At 39.4% G+C, this 20,784-nt stretch overlaps 1 protein-coding gene across 7 annotated transcripts in view; it reads right to left on the reverse strand.

Moving 5' to 3' along the window:
- STS (steroid sulfatase) overlaps nucleotides 1-20,784 on the reverse strand; it is a 128,104-nt gene that overhangs the window by 38,448 nt on the left and 68,872 nt on the right. For all 7 annotated transcript variants that reach the window (XM_075736237.1, XM_075736246.1, XM_075736290.1 and 4 more), the window contains 2 exons: nucleotides 16,985-17,122; nucleotides 914-1,073 (listed from right to left, as the gene is read on the reverse strand). In XM_075736237.1, coding sequence (XP_075592352.1) covers nucleotides 914-1,073; nucleotides 16,985-17,122 — 298 coding nt within the window. The remainder of the gene's footprint in view (nucleotides 1-913; nucleotides 1,074-16,984; nucleotides 17,123-20,784) is intronic.

The raw sequence follows: 20,784 nt of genomic DNA on the forward strand, positions 1-20,784 counted from the left end.
AACAATCTGAACTGCTTAGGTTCAACAGAGCTACTGCTTATAGGGGATCTCTCAGGACCAGCCTGACTGATTTTTCATGTCTTACACATGTCCTGCCCTGTCATTTCCTTCAAGCATTCAGTGAATCATCATTAGCAGAGTGTCTCTGCTCACCACTGTTTTTCCTCATGTGGATTCTGGATGCTTTGTGCTCAAAAGCTGTTTGTGTATGGTAGGTGTGTTCAAAGTGTATGCATATCAGCATGTTTCTCCACTTATTGGATTTGGGTGGCAACAGAGTTTAGGTGGAGGCACATTGCTGCTGTGGCTGGGTATCTCCTGAACAAGACAAAGCACAGGGATGTAGAATTGTCAATAAAGCATCTTATGAAATTTAGAAGTACAGCGGGTTTTCTTACCAGGCTGCAAAACTGTGTAAGGGATTATTTTCACTAACTTGGTAGAGAACAAAAAAAAACCTGTGAGAAAAGTCTAGTTGTCATTTTGATGTGTTTTGTTATACTAAGAAAGCCAAGGTTGAGCTCATAAGTTTAAAATAATTTAGACTTGCAGTTCCTTTTTCTACCACATTCGCTCATGCAGAACAGAGCCTTTTTTGACATATTCATTTTTGCTTTTAGTAAATAATTCTAGGCCTGATTTGACAGTATGTTGCTCTTGGTGCTATTCTCTTATCTTCTTGTTGCTTGGTGCTTGTTCTGCAAGTTAAGCTGTATTTACATAAAACATTTCTGTAAAATATATCAGTATGTCAATATGAAAAGAGACAACATACTTCTCTAAGTCATGACAAAGAGCTGCTTTTAAAATCTAGTTTTTTTCCTTTCATTCTCACCTCTATCTTAATAGACATCACCAGAATGTATGAAACACTCATGAGACTCTCTAAAACAGAGATAACTACAGAGCATACCTGTCAGAGGGTAACTGTGCCTTGGCAAGTTTGACTAGGGTAGGAAATATATCCATGTTACTTGTTGGCTCATCAATATAGGCACCAGACTGTATCACTCCGGGCCAACGGAGAAGCCCTGGCACACGAATACCTCCTTCCCAGTTCGTTGATTTTCCACCTGAAAAATTAAAGTTTTGGTTGTTAATAAATCAATTTCTTCTTAGAAAAATACCCCCCCCCCCCCCCCCCCAAGATTCAGTTTCCAAATATTAACATTCTGTCTGGCTAGAATCTTTTCATTAAGTATATTTATCTTATTTTTAATTTGCTTGGTTTAGATTTTCCACCTATAATCAGTACCTTTCTCACAGTAAATCTACTAATATGTATTAGACAGAGCTTATAAAATGTATTTAGTTTACAAACAAAATTAAATAACAGCTGTAGGAGATAAAAAGGCACCTTGCAGGAGTTTTCACACAGAATTTGGTCTAGATAATGTGCCACATAGGTATGTGAAGATATAACCAAAAAATAGCAATTAAAAAAAAAGTGATGTATGCCTAGATGTCTGAGGTATGAACCCAGAGAAGACATAAGATATTTTATTTAAAATGGTGCTTAATTACTTTAAATAGAAGAAAGTACTAAGTATGTTACTGAATTCTCCAGTTCAATGCATTAGGAAGAAATTTTCTACAGTAGATCTCAGGATGCTGTGAAGACCTTTTCAACTTCTAAACCAACACAGTTGCATCAAATGCACTATCAACTGATTGCATTCAACACTACATTGTAGCCATTTCCTTTGTTTCTACAAAATCCGTCACTGCCCAGTCCTCCCGAGGTCTTTGCAAAAGGGCAATGTGTTTGTTCTATGACATTTCTACCATCACTTAATAGAAGATTGACACAACTCTGTATGAAGAGCTATCATCACAAGTACTATTTTTAATGTCTTACACAGTCATGTGACTATATACAGCACTTCAAGTTGATCTTTGAAATGAATATGTCACTTGGAAAATAATATTTCTGGTAAACAGATGGGTTTTGGATGTGCTTAAGCATGGTCTGGGCCAGGCATTTACAACTAAATTGAGGTTAGTTTATAGAGCAGAAACATCTGAAAGCAGCGGAAGATGTGTGTTGAACCCCTGCCATTAACTGAATCAAACAGCATTCATGGTTCAAACAAAACCACTATGTGCCTATTTTTTCCTGTATCTCCCTTTTTCAAGTAAAAAAAGCCACAAAAGAACAAAATGTTACAACAAAGTACTTCAATAATTCTGTCTTCTCAGCCTCTTAGACCTTCAAAACACCACATAGATGTTAAAATCTTCAATGTCAAGCCCAGGCCTTGCCATATATGCTGTCTATCTTACTGACTCCTCAATGATCTTTCCTTTTTCAGCATTGGAGGATTCAGAATCCACCTGTTTTACTGTAGGTTTTTCACTGCTCAGTAAGGTTTTCCACACGTTTTTCATTGTTCATAAATGTAAGTGGCAACTTCAAGAAAGAAAACTATTTTGCACAGATCTTTACCTATTTTATATATATATATACAGTCTTGTGGATGAAAAAACTTTAGCTCGTGATTCTTTGTTTTACTAGATTTTTGCTTCCTTTTTTCATGGGCTTTATCAGAATTCATAATATTGAATAGTCGGGGACACATAATTACCTAGTCGGACATCAGAAAACTCAGACTTTCTAATATCAACATTATGTCAAGCAACAATCTTTGTTTCAGTTGTTTTTGGAAATCAGTGCCAAGTTCAGATCTCAATAAGACTATCTTTAAAAATTTACTCTTGTCACTACGTCAAATGCAATTCCATTGTCTTGATAAAGCGATTCTAAAACTGAGGAATGAAATACGTGGATTAATTTTGTTCACATTCTTGTAAAACATATGATTTTCAAAACAAAAGTCTAAAGAAAATGTAGATTTAAGTTTATAGAATTGTTATTTGGTGAGGTTTAAAACACTTGTCACATAGCAGAAGGAAGTGTTCATCCAACAGTATGTTGATCGGTTGTTAATACGGTTGGGTCGCGATTAGTGTAGATGTCAAGAGACTGTGTGCATCTTCTGTAGAAAAGATGACTCCATCCATGTACACCAGTCATCACAATTTTAAAACTTTGGTGGGGATTATGTGTTATCTCACAGGAAACTGTCAAGACTAATATCCTGACTGAGCTATGTTCACAGAAAATTCTGTTGAGTGGGAGTAGTTAAAACTAAATAAAAATACAAGAAAAGTATAGGGACATAAAATTACAGATATCCTCATATTAAGACACTTTTCAGTGGACAGTTATGTCGTGGAGATGATTTAGTTCATGAGCCAGATCTTGGTTCTGTGTAGACATCACATCAGCTTGTTCACTGGACAGTATGGACAGACAGAAAAATCTAAGAGCTGATCTATACCATAGGTAGTGTGCTGGTTTTGGCCGGGATAGAGTTAATTTTCTTAATAATAGCTAGTATGAGGTTATGTTTTGAATTTGTGTTGGACACAGTGTTGGTAACACAGGGATGTTTTCGTTACTGCTGAGCAGTGCTCACACAGAGCCAAGGCCTTTGCTGCTTCTCACACCATCCCACCAGTGAGTGGGCTGGGGGTGCACAAGGAGTTGGGAGGGGACACAGCCGGGACGGCTGACCCCAACTGACCAAAGGGATATCCCAGACCATATGATGTCATGCTCAGCATATAAAGGGCTGGGGGAAGAGGAAGTAAGCAGGGGGACGTTGGGAGTGATGCCGTTTGTCTTCCCCAGTAACCATTACATGTAATGGAGCCCTGCTTTCCTGGGGATGGCTGAACACCTGCCTGCCCATGGGAAATGGGGAATGAATTCCTTGTCTTGCTTTGCTTATGTGTGCGGCTTTTGCTTTACCTATTAAACTGTCTTTATCTCAACCCACGAGTTTTCTCACGTTTGCCCTTCTGATTCTCCTCTCCATCCCATTATGAGGGGAGTGAACGAGCGGCCGTATGCTGCTTAGCTGCTGGCTGGGATGAAACCATGACAGTCCTTTTTGGCACCCAGTGTGAGGCTTGAAGGGTTTGAGATAATGACAGATTTGATTGGAATGTGATAGATTGAATTTATAGCTGTTATTACTGTTTAGCTATTAATGGGCAGGCTCCTGTGCTTGCCATGGGGCTTGCTTGCCTTACTATCTATTAGAGTCTAGTGCTCGTTAGTGGCTGCTTTTTGCTTTCGCTGCTTGCTGTACTGCTGTGCTGCTTATCATCTGACTGTGCTGTGCCTGGGAACATTTTGATAACAGCCATGGTGATGCGCCTGGGCTGGCAGGTGGCCAGGGCATCGCTGCTGTTTCTGTGCTGCTGTACTGGACAGGCTGGAACCCCAGTGTGAACTCGAGTCAAAGGGATTGTGACTGTGGATGAGTCCACAAGGCAGCAGGACACCCTGAAGCATCTGTGACCATGGACAAGTCCACACCAGAGCAGGTGTATCTCAAAGCGTCTGTAGCCGTGGTTATGTCTGTGCCACAGCAGGTACACCTCTGAAGGGATCGTGGCCCAAGGATAAGCCCACAATGGAACGAGTGCACCTCAAAATGACTGTGGCTGTGAAGAAGTCTATGCCACAGCAGATATAACCCTGGAGAGACTGTGGCTGATAGATAAGGCTCCACCTGTACCAGGGAAACCTCTAAGGGACTGAAGTCTGTGGATAAATCCAAGCCAGAGCAGGGAGAAGGGGAGGAGTTCATTGCAATGTTAAACCCAATGGTCTGGTCCAAAGGCACCATGGGTGGAGATTGCAATGAAAATACCTTTAAATTGTTGTAACCCATGATTTGAGTTGCATGTTATAGGAATTACTGTAGCAGGAACCACCTGAACCAATGGAGAACAAGCCTTACAAGACCCATTGCAAGTCCAGCAGTGACCTGACCTGGAGCTGGCTCTGGTACCCTGTAACTCCACGCAACACACCACCTCTCCTGTCCTGAATGACCACCATAACAGATGGAGCCCAAAGTCAAGGGCTAAATGAACTCAGTGGACATTTTGTGGACATTTGTGGACATTCTACAGACATTTCACAGGGGTGGTCCATAGACTAAGGGAATGATATCTGTGTATTGTATCAAAGGATGAGAAGGGTGCCGGTGGGTAATGAGAATGTATTGGACCTGAACATGATGTAAATGGTATGAAATAAGGGGTGGAGAATGTGCTGGTTTTGGCTGGGATAGAGTTAATTTTCTTAATAGTAGCTGGTACAGGACTGTGTTTTGGATTTGTGCTGGACACAGTGTTGCTAACACAGGGATGTTTTGTTACTGCTGAGCAGTGCTCACACAGAGCCAAGGCCTTTGCTGCTTCTCACACCACCCCACCAACGAGTGGGCTGGGGGTGCACAAGGAGTTGGGAGGGGACACAGCCGGGACAGTGACCCCAAATGACCAAAGGGATATTCCACACCATGTGACATCATGTTCAGCATATAAGGAGCTGGGGGAAGAAGAAGGAGGGGGAGATGTTTGGAGTGATTGCGTTTGTCTTCCCCAGTAACCATTACACGTGATGGAGCCCTGCTTTTCTGGGGATGGCTGAACACCTGCCTGCCCATGGGAAGTGGTGAATGAATTCCTTGTCTTGCTTTGCCTGCGTGTGTGGCTTTTGCTTTACCTGTTAAATTGTCTTTATCTCAACCCATGAGTTTTCTCACTTTCACTCTTCCGATTCTCTCCTCCATTCCACCAGTAGGGAGTGAGTGAACGGCGATGTGGTGATTAGTTGCCAGCTGAGGTTAAATCATGACAGGGAGCTTTCAATTGTGAGGTTCCTTTTATTTCTGTATACCTGTCTGAACCTAGTAAGAGTCCTAGCTAGATTGGATTGTTTAAATAAATTCTCATTTTACTGTTTCCTCCTGTGTAATCTGTAGGCAGAACAATTTCAAGGTAAGTGGTGAATCGCATTGCCACACATGTTGCAATTCTTAAAACCTAGATATTGGATCACTTTCACAGCTCCTAGGTTTACAGTACAATTTTCTTGAATCACTACAGAACAGGACAGAAAACTTGCACATTACCCAAGCACAAAGGAAGCACTCAGCAAATTCTGCCTCCCTGCTGTGAGGTACAAAAAGCAAAATGGACTCCACAGCAGGGCTATCTCCTCGCTTATGTCTATGAAGAAGTGACTGCTGTTTTCCTTTCAAAAGACTAATTGGAGCATAATTTTTTGATATCTCTGGAGGTTAGGAATAGCAGGGAACCAGGGCAGGAATTACAGGTCATTGCGGAAGACTGTCTTCTATTATCTATGCCTATGTGTTGTTCATCTCTATTAGAACTGTGTTTAGTGACATCACTAGAGTTACTTAATGCCATTATATGATTACAAATCCCTTGATATACATTGACTTTAAAACTCTAGCTGTTAAACATTGTTCAACCTATACACATTCTTTTTTGCTTACAAAATGAATCAAGGTTTCACTACAAATGCTTGAACATGAAGCAAACATCCAAATGGTTAAGATTCGAAGGAAAATAAAAAATCCACTAAAGGTGATTATTTAAAAATAAAATCTCTTGATATTTCTGGATCTGACTCATTAATTTTTTATTTTGTTTGGACTTGACAACACTGAAAGAGAGAAAAGGTAGCAACCTAGTAGTCTGTATGCCTGGCAAACTCTAGGCAGCCTAGCTATATGCTATTTTTGTTCTCTTAAATTCTTCTAAAGATGTTTTTAAAACAGCATAAAACACCCCAGGCTGTATTGTCATGCTTAGCTATCTATGCTCTCTGAGTAGTTGCACCCTTCAGTGTTATATTGAACAATAGCCTACATTCACCTTTCCTGAAAAATCTGCAGGAGCAGGCAAAGTACAGACATAACTCTCTGCAGTCATCCAAAACATGATGTCAAATTTCCATTTTATCCTCATTTCAAATCTTAGCTAAAAGAATGTCTCTTTTTTTCTTGCCTCTGGTTTAAATTGACTGCTATTACCTAACTCTGGGAACAGAGCTTTTACAAAGGATGATATATAAAGGGGAACTCTGTGGTCTATCACTGTTAATATTTTGAATGATGAATGATGAAAACTATTTAAAATAACTTTCTTCGATCACTTGGATTATAACCATACTACCCTTTCCTTCCTTCTTATATTCTTCTAGAAACAAAGTTTCCAAACCCAATTTATTCTCTTGAATGATAGAAAAATACAAGGAAATTAATTATCCTACCAATCTGTAGTGGAGTTTATGGTACAAATGATGACAAAACTGGTTACTATTGCTTAACTTAGAAAATGACCAAACAACAGTTTATTTTCAATGGTAAGCTCACTCTTCATTTTACTGATTTTTAATCTATTATTTCATGTACTGCTTTTGTTAATTTTAAACCTGAGCTGTTCTTCTACAGGTGAATGTAATCGACATAGCTCATTTGGACATCTCATCTGATCTTTCTTCCAATCAAATGAAATGGTCTCTCGGGATATTTTCTGTTTCCGTCAAAATTACAGGATGGGTTGATCATTTAAAAATCTGGATCACTTCAGAGAGAATATAAAAATACAGTACATTTGAAAGAAAGGTCAGTTCCTGCTCTCATTAAAGTCAGAAGTGAAACTCCAACTAATATCACTAAATATGTAATAGCATAGATCCTGAAGCTAAAGTAATGGTCAGCTTGATTTCTCTGTGGCTTACAGATAGGAAAAGGTTTACTAATAGCTTCAAGAAACACTGCTAAATGAACTTATAACTGCAGCATATGAAATTGTATAAAAACAATAAATTTCAACAAAATATTGGATAATTCATTCCTCCAGTCCTTGTTTAGCTCTCACAAATCTGTAGCAGTGTATTGGGTTTGCATGGCAAGATTTTGGTGGCAGGAGGGGCTACAGCAGTGTCTTCTGCGAGAAGCTGCTAGAAAGTTCCCCCATGTCTGACAGAGCCAATGCCAGCCGGCTCCAAGATGTAACCACTGCTGGCCAAGGCCGAGCCCATCAGCAGCAGCGGTAGCGCCTCTGGGGTAACAGAGTTTAGAAGGGGGAAAAAACTGTTGCAGAAACAACAGCCAGGAGAGACAAGTGAGACCATGTGAGAGGAACAACTCTGCAGACACCAAGGTCAGAGCAGGAGGTGCTCCAGGCACCGGAGCAGAGATCCCCTGCAGCCCGTGGAGCAGACCATGGTGAGGCAGGCTGTCCCCCTGCAGCCCATGGAGGCTGACGGTGGAGCAGATATCCACCTGCAGCCCATGCAGGACCCCACACCAGAGCAGGTGGATGCCCAAATTACCCTACTCTGATTTGATTGTTAATAAATTAAATTAATTTCCCCAAGCCAAGTCTGTTTTGCCCATGGTCGTAATTGGTGAATGATCTCTGCCTGACCTTTTCTGGACCCAAGAGCCTTTTGTTGTTTTCTCTCCCCTGTTCAGCCGAGTGATAGATAAGCTTTGGTGGGCACCTGATGTCCAGCCAGCATCAAGCCACCACTGGTAAATTTAAAAAAATCAGAGTCTAAGTCCTTAAGAATCATTCATTATTATTTTTCATTATTATGCTCCATAAATACAATAAAATACAATGTTTCTTTCCACTGTCTGCATATGTACCAGTGAAATAGTATAGTAAGAAAAAGTGTAGACAAAAGTTTTTAACGCCTTCACTGTTTACTGCTATGAAGTATGTAACAGGAGAGACATGTTTTATAACACACTGAAGCTAATTCAAGAAATGAGCCACTAAGCAACTAAATAAAAATTCATAGAATCATAGAATCATAGAATCATAGAATGGTTAGGGTTGGAAGGGACCTCAAAGATCATCTAGTTCCAACCCCCCTGCCATGGGCAGGGACACCCTTCACTAGACCACGTTGCCCAAAGCCCCATCCAATCTGGCGTTAAACACTTCCAGGGATGGGGCATCCACAACCTCTCTGGGCAACCGATTCCAGTTCCTCACCACCCTCATAGTAAAGAATTTCTTTCTAATATCTAATCTAAATCGACCCTCCTTCAGCTTGAACCTATTACCCCTTGTCCTGTCACTACACCCCAGATAAACAGTCCCTCACCATCTTTCTTGTAGGCCCCTTCAGGTACTGGAAGGCCGCAATTAGATCTCCCTGGAGCCTTCTCTTCTCCAGGCTGAACAATCCCAACTCTCTCAGCCTGTCCTCATAGCAGAGGTGCTCCATCCCTCCAATCAGCTTCGTGATTATTACCACAAAATAATTAGATTCAATATCTCAGGATACCAAAGAAGAATCCTTAGACCAGTCATCTTAAGCTGCTTGTTTATTCAATTGAGAGAATACTCTATTCATCTATTTATTCTATTCATCTTCTTCTGAAGTAGAGATCTAAATATTTCAGAAAAATTTACCTTATTTCTGTTCCTAAAGGAAAGTTAAGGTGACTAGCTCAAATGGACACGCTTAGATTGCAGATGACATAATGACATAATGAGGAAGCTAGTGAAGAACACCAAAGAGGAAGTCAGTGTAGATATCCTGGATATCACATACAAAAATAGCACCTCAAAGTTCCATACATTTTAACAGAGAAATGTCACGGAACAGAGAAAAAAAAATGCTGGAAAAACTACATGGAAAATTTTAAGAAGAGACTTCAGTTAAACACAATAGTTCCCGTATTTCAATCTAAAAATGTTAATATTAACAGGAAAAAATGGACCATAATTTATATGCTATAAGTCATAAGAGCTTGTATGTTATAAATAACTTAGGGTTTATAAATAATACATCATATAGGACTTATATGCCAATTTATGAAAAAGCATTGAATGATCTGGTATGTATGATAAAAGAGCTCAATAGGAAAATACATAGAAACAAAGATTTTTTAAAAAGAAAATATCACAGACTAGAAGTTTCCAAGGGAACTAATAGGCCCAAAGGACACAAAGGACCCAATGGCCCAGTAAGTCCACAGGAACAACTACGGGGAGAGAGAGAAAACGTTTCTGAGAAAAATGGATCATTTCTCTGACCAGTTTCTGATCAAAACACTAAGTAGCCAGGAAAAATATATTATCATGTATGCACTCAGGAATCCTTCAGGAGTTCAGGTGGGAAGGTCATCTTGAGTTGTTGGGAAGAAATTCTTACTAAAAGAGCCACTGTTTTCTTGTTTTAGAGGCTGTATTTAGATTTAAAACTCTGAAAGATCTTCGACAAGGACCTTCAGGAAAAGTTTCTGTAACATTAATCATGGCTTAGGAGACAAAAGCTTGTCATGAATCAAAATCTGACTAACAGGCAGGAAACAAAGAGATCATAGAACCATAGAATCATAGAATCACAGAATCATAGAATGGTTTGGGTTGGAAGGGACCTGAAAGATCATCTAGTTCCAACCCCCCTGACTGGCTGGGGTGGCTGGAATTCCTTTGAGGTATTTCACTGGTGTTTCCCTGTTGGCTCCTATGACCTCAGGAGCCCCTGGCTCATCTTCCTTAGACTTCAAGTGTGCTGCAGTGTCTCCAGCATGTGTCTGAGCAACGGGCTGAGGACCCTCGCTGGCACCCCATCCCTCCAACCTTGGTGTGTCATCACACAGCTTGTCGCAGGCAAGCCTGATGTTATCCCCCTCCCCCTTCAAACCTAGTTTAAAGCTCTGTCAAGGAGTCCCGCAATAAATCAAACAGCCTATGACACTTTGCATAAAAGTCAATAGTAAGCTACCTTGGTGCTACTCTGTATTAAGTTCCTTGTTATTTTAATATCTTTACTTCAATTCTGGAAGGGAAGTGAGCTGTGGAATTGAAAAACCCACATATGACACAAAGTATCACAGGTTGGTCAAATTCAGAAGAAAAGATAATGGACTTCAGACCAAGTTGGATAAACAGGAAACAAGATACAAGTTGAAATTCTGTAAAAATATTTGCAGTACAATAAACATTAGAGAAAAAATAACTGATCTAGAGTCTATGGTCTTCATTATTGATACCATAACCTTCACTGAATACCTAAGTAAAAGGACCTATGCAAAGACTAATGCTTGATACACTTCTCTAGTCAGCAAGATACAAAGGCAATAGGGTTCTATAGGATGAAATGGATACTATTAAAAAGAAAGCATATAAATAGGTAGTGATACTTCATGGCAAAACCCAAAAGACAATATTTCTCAAGTAATTTTAAAAGAATACATTGTAAAAATAGAAGAAAAGATTTTTCAAGAAGAAAATAACAAAAAATTAGGGAAAAGGAAAAACTCATCAGTTAAGACTGATGGGAGACACTGATGAGACAATTCTTTTCTGAATGATGTATTAAAGGGAAAGAGGCACAATAAAAGTATACAAAACAAAAGTGATGGAAGGTATAATAAGTTTTCCCTCCTTCATCCTATATCAATGAGGAAACTATTAAAATTCAAGATGTTCCATGAAGTTTTCAACTGCCCCATTTCAAAATAGTAAATGAAAGCACCACGTTCTCTATATTGTGGTTTTCATTGCCAAAGGATTTAGGCTATGCTAAGAATGTAGAAAGACTCAAAGCGGAATTTCATCTTTATATGATCAAAATTTATATAACTAATGCTAAAACTCTTTGTAGAATCTAAATTGTCAGGATTCACATCTTAAACCAAGGTCATACTACGTAGGATTACAAGGAGATATTCTTAGGGAACCTTTTTTTATTCACTACACAGCTCCATCATCTTCCTCCAAGGCTTCTGATCCTGATAACTGTTAGAAAAGGCCAGTGGAAAGAGAAGCCATGATTTTGATCCAACACTACAATATTCACAGAATCACAGAATCACAGAATTATTTAGATTGGAAAAGATCTTTAAGGCAATTGAGTCCAACCATTAACCTAACACTGCCAAGTCCACCACTAAACCATGTCCCCAAGCACCACATCTACACGTATTTTAAATACCTCCAGGGGTGGTGAATCAACTACTTCCTTGGGCAGCCTCTTCCAGCACTTGATATCCCTTTCAGTGAAGAAATTTTTCCTAATATCCTGTCTAAACTTCACCTGTCACAATTCGAGGCCATTTCCTCTTGTCCTAGAACTTCTTGCTTGGGAAAAGAGCCTGCCACCCACCTGGCTATGACCTCCTTTCAGGTAGTTGTAGAGAGTGATAAGGTTTCCCCTCAGCCTCCTTTTCTCCAGGCTAAACAACCTGACTTCCTAGAACCTTCACCAGCTTTGTTGCCCTTCTCTGGACACACTCCAGCACCTCAATGTCTTTCTTGCAGTGAGGGGCCCAAAACTGGACACAGCACTCGAGGTGCGGCCTCACCAGTGACAAGTACAGGGGCACAATCACTTCCCTAGTCTTGCTGGCCACACCATTTCTGATACAAGCCAGGATGCTATTGGCCCTCTTGGCCATGTGGGCACACTGCTGGCTCATATTCAGCCGGCTGTTGACCAGCATCCCCAGGTCATTTTCCCTCAGGTAGCTTTCCAGCCACCCGTCCCCAAGACTGTAGTTCACAACACATGGAGTTGTTGTGACCCAAGTGCAGGACCCGGCACTGAGCCTTGTTGAACCTCATACAATTGGCCTCGGCCCATCAATCCAGCCTGTCCAGACCCCTCTGTAGAGCCTTCCTACCCTCAAGCAGATCAACACTCCCACCCAACTTGGTGCTATCTGCAAACTGACTGAGGGTGCACTCGATCCCCTTGTCCAGATAATTGATAAAGATATTAAAGAGAACCAGCCCCAGTACTGAGCCCTGGGGAACACCACTTGTGACCAGCCGCCAACTGGATTTAACTCCATTCACCACAATTCTTTGGTCTGATCATACAGACATTTTTTTACCCAGTGAAGAGTATGTTCATTGAAGCTGTGAGCAGCCACTTTCTCCAGGAGAATGCTGTGGGAAATGGTGTCAAAGGCTTTACTAAAGTCCAGGTAGACAACATCCTTATCCTTGTCCTCATCCACTAAACGGGTCACCTTGTCATAGAAGAAGATCAAGTGTAGTATGTAGTATTACTATATAATGTCTCCTAAAAAAAGTATACTGAAGAGAGAAATGAGACTGTGTGTGACGGCAAGTCAAATACTATGTTAGCTCTGGTTTCTAATTTCAAGGGCTATCCAAATTTATGGTGACTGTTCCACAGTCAGAATCTGCAGTAATAAAAACTTTAAACAGCAATTTCCCCTTTTTGCATTCAGTCTTGCAGTGGTAACCTAACTCTCCAAACTCCTCTTAAATTTTATTATTGGTGCTCATTTGGCTGCATATCAAGACAAATTAGTGAGTTCAAATTGTGGAGATCTGTTGAGAGCTTTTGATTTTAGAGCAGAACCAATTATTGCTGAGCATACTGCTCCAGCTCTGACAAGAGGGTTAAGTGGCTTGATTCATATTCACACTCTTGCAGTGCTCATATACAAAAAGGTAAGTAGCAGAGATTGTCTAGCAGAGACAGGGAGAAAGAACGTGCATGTCTCCCAGTTCTGTAAACTACTCATCAGATGAAGCAAATTCCTAGTGCACGCAGACATGAGTACAAGCAGCATAAAGACCATCCTTTGCTTTGTGAGGTACATTGCTACATCAGTGCCTGAGACTTAGGGCTTAACAGTTCTGGTTTTCATTAAATCTACCAGAGATGTACAGACCTCTAACACATCTCATTGTACATGACTGTTAATATGAATAAATTCTTATGTATGAAAATTGCTAATTATGCAATTAATTGATCACTTCCACTTCTGCCCTTTTGAAAATGATGCATAAATATACCTGTAAAACTGAGGACTGATATGGAGATGGACAGAGTGGAAGATAAAATAGATTTCATTGTATTTTAAAATAATAGAAGTATATTCAATTGATTGCATAGGTCTTTTATTTTCTTTTTATTTTATTAAGAATGTCTCTCATACAATAATTATTTTGTTTCTTATATAGTGATTATTTTCTTTCCTATAGTATATTACAACATTTGCCAGCATAACATAGGTGGTAACTGTAAACCACACAATTCATTTTAAAAATAAGAAGCCACATCTCTCCCCAGGTGACTCTATCAATCAGATTTTTTATTAATTCAGGTAAGATCTATTTCAAACTGTTCTCCATTCTGAAGGTATGAATACAAAATTTTGCAAGGCTTGATTAAAAAGACTCCATTCAATCAAAATTCTCCAGGAAGGCATATTCCCCAGTGTAGTTGACTTTTTTTTCCTCCTCACCATTTATACTGTATCTTATATCTGGCATTCTAGAAAGCAAATGTTTTTTAGAGCTTCTAAAACACCTCAGGCTGTGCTTACAGCTACAGATATGTAACCATATGGTTCCTTAATTACTTAAATCACTATGTAAGGTCTAAGTGCTAACGTTCAAGACACATTTCTCTGCTGCTAGCCCAAGGGGACCCATCTGATAGTTTGTAACCTCATGACTTTGGCATTGCTTGTTTTTCTTGTATAGCATTCCCTTCATAGCTCTCTTAAAGTACAAGGGTCATTTCTCAGACTTGTACCTACTGTCTAAAAAGTGCTGAGCCTTCTCACTTGAAAACCTCACTGTATTGTTATTGTTACTGTATATGTCTATCTTTGTCCCTTCTTGCAGTTTTGCAAATGATACAAAACTGGGAGGAGCAGCTAATCCACTGATGGTTATGCTATCATCCAGAAGGACCTTGACAGGTTGGAGAAATGGGCTAAAAGGAACATCGTGAAGTTCAGAAAAGGGAAATACCAAGTCTTGGATCTGCAGAGGAATAATCTCTAGCAGCAGCACAGGCTAGGGGCTGACTGGAGAAAAGCAGCTCTGCAGAGAAGGACCTGGGGCACCCGGTGGACAACTACCTGAACATGAGCCAGGAATGTGTTTTTGTGGCGAGGAAGGCCAACAGCATCGAGGGCTGCATTAGGAAGAATGTTTCCAGCAAGTCAAGGAAGGCGATCCTTATCCTCTGCTCAGCACTGGTGAGACAGATCTGGAGTGCTGGGTCCAAGTGCAGAGCTCCCCAGTACAAAACAGACATGGACATACTGGAGTAAATTCAAAGCTATGGAAGTGATTAAGAGGTTGGAGCATTTGACACATGAGGAGTGGCTGAGAGAGCTGGGCTTGTTCAGCCTGGAGAAGAGAAGGCTCAGTGTGCTGATTTTGCTGGGATAGAGTAGCTAGTACAGGGCTGTGTTTTGAGATTATGTTGGACACAGCATTGGTAACACAGGGATGTTTTCATTACTGCTGAGCAGTGCTCACACAGAGCCAAGGCCTTTGCTGCTTCTCACACCACCCCACCAGTGAGTGGGCTGGGGGTGCACAAGGAGTTGGGAGGGGACACAGCCGGGACAGCTGACCCCGACTGACCAAAGGGATATCCCATACCGTATGACGTCATGCTCAGCATATAAAGGGCTGGGGAAGAGGAAGTAAGCAGGGGGACGTTGGGAGTGATGCCGTTTGTCTTCCCCAGTAACCATTACACGTGATGGAACCCTGCTTTCCTGGGGATGGCTGAACACCTGCCTGCCCATGGGAAGTGGTGAATGAATTCCTTGTCCTGCTTTGCTTGTGTGCGCGGCTTTTGCTTTACATGTTAAACTGTCTTTATCTCAACCCATGAGTTTTCTCACTTTCACTCTCCTGATTTTCTCGCCCATCCCACTGGCTGGGGCAAAACCAGGACACTCAGTGGGATCTTGTCCATCTCTATGGATACATGGATTTACCTGAGTAAAGAGGACAGAGCCAGTCTCTTTTAAGTGGTGCCCAGTGACAGGACAAGAGGCACCTAAAGGAAATTTACTTACTTTTCTCTACAACTAAAAGTTTCAAGTTTGGTAAATGACTTTCAAAAAACCTGCTGGATTTCTTTGATCTTGTCCCCTGAAATATGAGGTGAAAACAAATTACACAGCCACTTCCTAGTGAAAGAATGAAAATAACTTTATCTGCAGTAAAGGGACAAAAATATTCACTGCATTTCATGAAAAATAAGAACACCAAGCATTTCTACCTTATTTCAACAAGACTGAAGATTATTAAAAACATTTTGACATTCATTTTCCAGATGCTGTGTGTCTAACACTTGCACATTGGAAACCACTGTTTTCTGTACTTTGTCAGAGGGAATCCTTTATTTCATATTTGACAATGTTGTCTATTATTCAGTGGTGTATTATATTCCTGGTGACTGAAGCAGTTACCATCCCAGGGATATGGAATGGACAAAATGAGAAAGGCTGTTGGCTAAGCTGGAATTTTTCATTCTACAAGACCACCATATTGCAACAAGAGCAATATGTTACAATGTAGACTTTAAACACATTTAAGTTTCCAGAAAAATAAACAGAGTTTTGACTATTAATCTTCTGAAGACCTGCAGTAAAAGACAACAACTAAACTCTGCCCTTTTAACTAAAGTATCTCCATTTCCAAATCAGGCTTCGATTCAGTAAGTCTGTTATGCATTATTGTCAAAACTCTCTTCTTCAGCTCAGATTTTTTCTGCTTGAAATTTTGTCCTCTTCTTGCTGTTGTGGAACTTGCCCATCCCAAACTCAATCCAGCTCCTCATTTTTCTTTTTAAACCTAACTTCCCTTTTCTACCTTTTCTGTAATGAATACACTGGACTCTGTTGCTGATTCTCCCTTCTCTGTATCTTCTCTTCATGTGATCCCACTCACTCCATGGTATTTAGTTCTCATTCATGATTCCTGATGGCTCACAAACCACATTTTTTTCCTTTCTATTCTGCTATCCAGCCATGATAGTAAAGTACTATGAACTGACATCCTTCCAAAGCTGGACAGTTCAAGAGTATATTTACCAGTCTTAAAACTCCACAGCTGAGCATGTACTCTGGTTGAACTGCTGCATTTGACAAGTAAGGCCCTTATATTTACTGCCTATGTTTGAATTTAGAATGAAAGTCATGAAAAGTTTACTATTAAGGAATCAAGTTTTGACCTTCTTGGCTATAGAGTACGTTACAATTTTGAAGCAAAAACAAGGAGATATAGTTTCTGATACAACTTTTAAAAGTCATCAGAGAATGTTCACCTTTATATATGCCGTTGTGTCCTCCATGGACTTCTCCAGAACTGGAGATTTCTTCAACATGAGCCCCTTGGTCAGATGTAAAGTATAGAAGAGTTTTATCGCTCAGATTATATTTCTCCAGCACATCCAGAACCTGCCCTATAAAAATAATAATAAAAAAAGAACAGCATTAATGTCTTTGAGTGTTTTTTTCATTAGCCTTGACACACACAAATATTTTTGTCCTTATGCCTTTTTAAGATCACTTTCCGTATAAACATTATTATACATAGCAATTGGCACCATGCAGCATACAGTAGGGGACAATTGCACAAGGCTTGTTGCAATCAGGACCATGGTTCGGTTGCTGCAGGGTTTCTTGAAGTATAAAATGAGAAGATCTGTGCACATCAGAGAAAAGGGCTGATCCACAGACTGCCAGTGACCTTTGGAAGCAGTTGCTCTGAAGGAAACCCTTCAGCAAGGAGGTTCAAACCGCTGAGGATATTTGAAAGAGTCTCAGCATGCAGAATAGAGCTAACAGTTTGGGGGTAAAGCTTTGCTGCCTAGCAACCTATAGAGGCAGCATGGCAAAAATCTCAGTGTGAGTTTTAGAATAAGACATGCTGAGAAAAAAAAAGAAAGTTAATGTATGGAGTGCTTCTGGAGGCCACATGGTTTCATTATCAAACCTACTAATTAGTCCCTAATTTCTCATCATATAAGAGTAGGTATCGACTAAACTCAAAATGTGCAAGGTAGTAAACACATACATGTGCACATATCTGAAGGAGGAATCCACATGGGTATGCACTGAAACTCCAAGGCACCATCGACTCATGTTTTATTTCCACACTACCTTGGCACTGTGGAGAGACTTGCAGTGCACATAAATTGCAAACTTATTTAGACTGGGTTCTTCAAAGAGGATTTCTGTATGAATGAGAGTGAAGCCGCTCTTTGTAACTTCCTCCAGTGAATTTTATACTGATTAGGAACCTAAAATTATTGGTCCTGGAAAATGGCCAAAGTTTAAGAATATACTTCTTCACATCAGCCTGCAAATGAGCTTTAACTTTGTCCTTTAGGGATCTCAGAGCATATAAAGGTAATTCTGTCTTCACAAACATTTTATCTTTATTCTTGTTACTTAAACATCCAAGAATGGCCCAATTTGAATGTTAATTTTGATTTGCTCACCTGTCCACTAAGACTTAATTCATCAGCTGATGCCCAATTATTGTGTGAAAGAGGATAAAAATTTTGAAATACAGAGCCTTCAGTGATTTTCAGATCATCATTTCTGTTGCTATGCTCTTTTTCTGGATAAGGAGTAGTTACTTTACCTTATTGGTACTATTTCTACATGTCTTTTAAGGTTATAGCATTCTAAAACTGCCTTGCTAAAAAGGTTGACTGTCTTCATTTCTCATCAGCTCAAATGACTGGGTCATGAATAAAGGAACATCAGCAGTTAACTAAGCGATACCTGTTGGTCTTGTTTGTAAACCAGGAGCAAAGAAGAAATGTAAGAGTAGGAGAATTTGTTTATGTAAATTTTGAAACCTTGTGGGAGTTGAAATTTCCCAACAGAGCTGAGGAAAATCTGTTACAAAGGCTGACATTTTAAAGTTGGTGGGTTGAGGGAAAATCATGCAGATCCATCTGATGCGCCATTCACTTGCTGCAGCAGGTGGACTTAGTGCCAGGAAAAAAAAAAAAAAAAAAAAGGCAATTTCCCATTGGCTTCTGAGATTGTTTGGAGAATGTACTTGCTAAGTAATTATAATATCCCTTGGAAAGGTGGCAATGGTGATAAAAAAGTGGAGCATATACATAAATTAGGACATTATGTGTGGGTATTCTACCACATGACCTCCAGAGTTCCCTTCCAACCTGTATCAATCTATGATTTTATGATTCTATGATAATAATAACAAATGGGATTGCACAAAGAACTATATGCACGATGACATGCACAAATGCATTTTTTTACCTACACAGCTTTCCTGGATGAAACTGGGTTTTCAAATTAATTCTGTATATAAAACAAAATGAAAATAAAACAAGAATTCCACTCAGTACATCACATTAAATAATTTCTGGAGATCAGAGACATCTGCTGTCATTCAATAATGGCCATTTTGATTTCCTGATTAATCTGGGAAAAAACGAGAAGCAATGAAAAATGTCTCCCTACTACAATTAATTAAATAAAACAGTCATCATGATGATGATTTTTTTTTCTCTCCAAAATGAGGTTGAGTAGCTTGACTTGGCCTGGGGAAAAAAAAAAAAAAAAAAAAAAAAAAAAAAAAAAAAAAAGAAAAGAAAGAAATCTGACAGTCAAATGTTACCCACTTCAGAAAAAACACCTTAATAAAATGCATAGAAAGTCTCATCCAAAGCTTGTTGAGCTCAATGGTACAACTTCTATTTCCTTCATTTAGATTTTTAAACACAAAAAGAGGACTGTCTTCATTAGGATTAATTAACAAATCCTAAATTGACAATTTTACTTTAGCAACAACAGTTTTCAGTACAGATGGACTAACAGTGGTAATTCAAATAACAGTATTGTCAGAGAATGGAAATCACAATGCACTTGCAGAAATGAAGCAAAACTTCCATTTCTACTTTCATCTTGAAACTGACACCTTCTAGAATGAAAACTATAAATAAGCAATAAAATGTGTGCTACCAGAAGATAAGCCTCATTAAAGTGCAGTTGAATGATGTGGCTACTGTTAACACAAGCAATACATTCACTTATTAGCATTTCTAAATAGTAACCAATACAAAAGAAAAATGCAAAGAATGTATTGTGGATCTCTATGAAGAGATATCTTTCACATGCAGTATTATCAATTTTGGAAGCAAATATTACAAAGTAGGCAAAATATATCCTTTATTATTTTAACAATTTAACTTCTTTTTCACTCTAACTCCTCCACTCTTGTTATTTCTGTAGATTTTACAGAGACTTTAGAATTAAATTAAAATTGATGCAGAAACAGTCCCAGGCAATGCCAGTTAATAAACAAGGAAGAGTTTCATCTAACCTATTTTATCTGCCTAATTTTGGAAGAGGTGAATCACAACTGCAAAAAGGCCTTTTTAACCTGTTGACTAAAAAAGAGAAAACAGGCAACTAGCTCAAAACTAAATGCCTTCATATCAGACATCAAGGATGGTAAGATGAATCCTACCCAAAGCGCTAGACATGCAACTACATCAGCAACACACTTTAATGAGTGTGGTGAACAGACAAATGATGTCTGAGTATGAGAAGATGGTAAAACTGTATTGCTTCACCCATAAAATATGATTGGAAGGGTATCATACATTATGTGCTCTTGAATTACAAGGATGGGGCTTCATCTGGCTTAGTATCCCCTTTGAGTCCCATTGCTGGTTGCAGAAAGCAATACAAATTTTAAAAGACTTTTTGGATGTAAAAAGTTTATACAGAATATAAAACTGTAGGATAAATAAGCCAAAACACCGGGAAAACTTTAGCTCTGTTCAAACAACAATGGCTTGCTATCCCCAGTGTAGGAAATTATCAATAAAAATGGAAGGATTCTTGATTGAGAAGACTCACTTGAAAGCCATGTTTTAAAAAATTAACAGCTGCACTCATCTCTGTGGATGCTACCTTTTACATTTTTTCTGATTTGAACAGAACAGATTTGGAAAGACATTTCTGAACATCAAAATCAATCTAGTGCTGAAGGAGCTGCATAATTTCTGAAGCTATTTAGCAACTAGAATTTCAGATCAAGTTTCTCCTACTATTGCCATCCTAGGAATGTATACCT

This window comes from Balearica regulorum, chromosome 1, assembly GCF_011004875.1.
Source record: "Balearica regulorum gibbericeps isolate bBalReg1 chromosome 1, bBalReg1.pri, whole genome shotgun sequence".
Lineage (NCBI taxonomy): Eukaryota > Metazoa > Chordata > Aves > Gruiformes > Gruidae > Balearica > Balearica regulorum.